A 2,836-nucleotide genomic window follows, 5' to 3' on the forward strand; every position below is an offset into this window, starting at 1 on the left:
CAAGGAAACATTTTCCCCTAGAGCCTCCCAGAGAAACCAGCCCTGCCAACACCTTGAGTTTAGCACTTCTGCATTCTAGAACTGTAAGGTAATAAATGTGTGTTGTTTTAGGGTGCCAACAACAAACAGGGAACCAGTACAACTTCACTTCATCGTCAGTACCTGGCCAACAGCAGGTGCTCAATAAATATTTGTTGACATGTTTGAGGACAGGGCACTTGGTATCAAAATAAGAGGAGGCCAGGCGCAGTGGTTCATGCCTGTAGTTTAGCACTCTGGGTGGCCGAGACAGGAGGATCACTTGCACTCAGGAGTTTGAGACCAGCCTGAGCAAGAGGAGACCCCGTCTCTACTAAAAATAGAAAGAATTAGCTAGGCGTGGTGGCAAGCCCCTGTAGTCCCAGCTGCTGGGGAGGCTGAGGCAGGAGGATCACTGGAGCCCAGGAGTTTGAGGTTACAGTGAGCTATGATGATGCCTCTGCACTCTAGCCTGGGTGACAGAGTGAGACTCTGTCTCCAAAAATAAAAAGAGGAGAATCAGGGGACTTGCCGAGGTAGGTTGCTAGAATCCTAACTGAGTAACATGAGGTGTTGGGGACCTGTCCCCACTCCTTTTTTCCCCCCAACCTCTCAGAGCTGTTTGGTTTTCTTTTAGTCTGGGAGCCTAGACAAGAAGGCCAAGCATCACCCAAGGAGCAGGGCCTTCTTGAAGAGGCGCCAGCCCGTGTCATGGAAAGAGAAGGATTCCTTAGCGATGCTCCTTGTCCCTCTGTGTTAGGGGAAAACTGGGAGTCTGAAGGCCAGGACCAGGCACTCAGGAAGGACCAGAATAACTTGAAGCAGCTGGAATTTGGCCTCAAGGAAGCGCCAATTGAAGGTGAAGGCTGTGAAACTCTCAGACTTGGGGAAAACTGTGTCCTAAGTTCAAACCCAAATCCATTCCCAGAGATTTCTAGGAAAGACACTTTCTGTACTTACGACTCACAGGTTACAAACTCGAAACATAACTCAAGCTTAGTCGATCAGCAGACAGCGTCCCCAGGAAAACAGCTGTGTGAAAACAGTGACTGCCTCAAAGCTTCCAGTCAGGCTGTTCCAGTTACAGAACTTGCAAGAAACCAGGTGCAGGATAAACCCTACAAATGCACTGACTGTGGGAAGTCGTTTAACCATAACGCACACCTCACGGTGCACAAGAGGATTCACACAGGAGAGAGGCCTTACATGTGCAAAGAGTGTGGGAAAGCCTTCAGCCAGAACTCCTCCCTTGTTCAACACGAGCGAATCCACACGGGAGACAAGCCGTATAAGTGTGCCGAATGCGGGAAATCCTTCTGCCATAGCACACACCTCACCGTGCACCGGAGGATTCACACAGGGGAGAAACCCTACGAGTGTCAGGACTGTGGGAGGGCCTTCAACCAGAATTCATCGCTGGGCCGGCACAAGAGGACGCACACTGGAGAGAAGCCGTACACCTGCAGCGTGTGCGGGAAATCCTTCTCTCGGACCACCTGCCTTTTCCTGCACCTGAGAACTCACACCGAGGAGAGGCCCTATGAGTGTAACCACTGCGGGAAGGGCTTCAGGCACAGCTCGTCCCTGGCCCAGCATCAGCGGAAGCACGCCGGGGAGAAGCCCTTTGAGTGCCGCCAAAGGCTGGTCTTCGAGCAGACGCCAGCTTTGATGAAGCACGAATGGGCGGAAGCCCTTGGCTGCGACCCACCTTTGAGTCAAGATGAGAGGACTCACCAGAGTGACAGGCCCTTTAAGTGTAATCAGTGTGGGAAGTGTTTCATTCAGAGCTCACACCTCATCCGGCACCAGGTAACTCACACCAGGGAGGAGGAGCCCCGTGGGCGTAGCCGACGGCGGGAACAGTCCTTTGGCCGGAGCTCACACCTTGTCCGGCATCAGCACTTGAATTCCAGGGAGAACTCTGCAGGCGGGGCAAAGGCAAGACAGCCAGAAAACAGGGCTCTGGCCTTGTTTGACATCCACGAAATCATGCAAGAGAAAAACCCCGTGCATGTTATTGGGGTGGAAGAGCCCTCTGTGGGTGCTTCCATGTTATTTGACATCAGAGAATCCACATAGGAGACAAACTCTGCTGATGACTTTTAACCACAGGTACAAAAATGTGGTCAGTCCGCATGGTGGAATCATGGCAAGAGGGGCTAGGAGTGGAAATATTGATGATGACCTCTGACTTTTTGTGGAAATGGTGCTTCCCAAACACCTGAGGTTGGTGGTTCCCAAATCTATCAAACGAAGTGCACCCTTTAACAACAGATATTTTGTAATGTTCCCTCTGTTACTCTAAAATGAGTTAACAAGTAATAAAACCTACTCACGTGTGTAATGTCAAAAAAATCAACATACAGCCCACTTTGTACAGGATAATTAAAGTGAAAGTAATTTATGGTAGAGTAATGTGATAGAGTAATGTGTGCCGAGTCTGTGCGGTGTCTCACCTGGTCATCGTGTGGGCCCAGTTATACCAGGAGACCTGGGGCAATAGTCTGTTGCTCATGGACTGGTGCAGGGTGTGGTGTTAGCCAGGAAGTACCATGATGGACACTTCTGTATGGGATTTAATTTTACAATGTAGTGACTAACTGTTGGATAAGTTTTGAAGAAAACAAAATGTCATCACATTTCTGGAAAATTCTTTGTAAATTCCAAGCATGCAGCAATTGTGTTTATGTGTGGAGTTGATTTTCTATACTGCAAACAGATTGTTTCACACCTGTGTCCACGGTCCACTGGGGCCAGCTTTGCGCTTCGTAGTCGTTGCAATATGCTTGGCTCCTGCCCTCATTTCAGCCACGCACAA

At 49.8% G+C, this 2,836-nt stretch overlaps 1 protein-coding gene across 1 annotated transcript in view; it reads left to right on the forward strand.

Moving 5' to 3' along the window:
* ZNF8 (zinc finger protein 8) overlaps positions 1–2,433 on the forward strand; it is a 13,424-nt gene extending 10,991 nt beyond the window's left edge. Inside the window, exon 4 of the mRNA XM_012655877.1 lies at positions 656–2,433. Coding sequence (XP_012511331.1) covers positions 656–2,097 — 1,442 coding nt within the window. The 3' untranslated portion in view covers positions 2,098–2,433. The remainder of the gene's footprint in view (positions 1–655) is intronic.
* Positions 2,434–2,836: the final 403 nt, after the last annotated feature.

Source organism: Propithecus coquereli, unplaced genomic scaffold (genome assembly GCF_000956105.1).
Source record: "Propithecus coquereli isolate 6110/MARCELLA unplaced genomic scaffold, Pcoq_1.0 Scaffold490, whole genome shotgun sequence".
In the NCBI taxonomy this organism is placed as follows: Eukaryota; Metazoa; Chordata; class Mammalia; order Primates; family Indriidae; genus Propithecus; species Propithecus coquereli.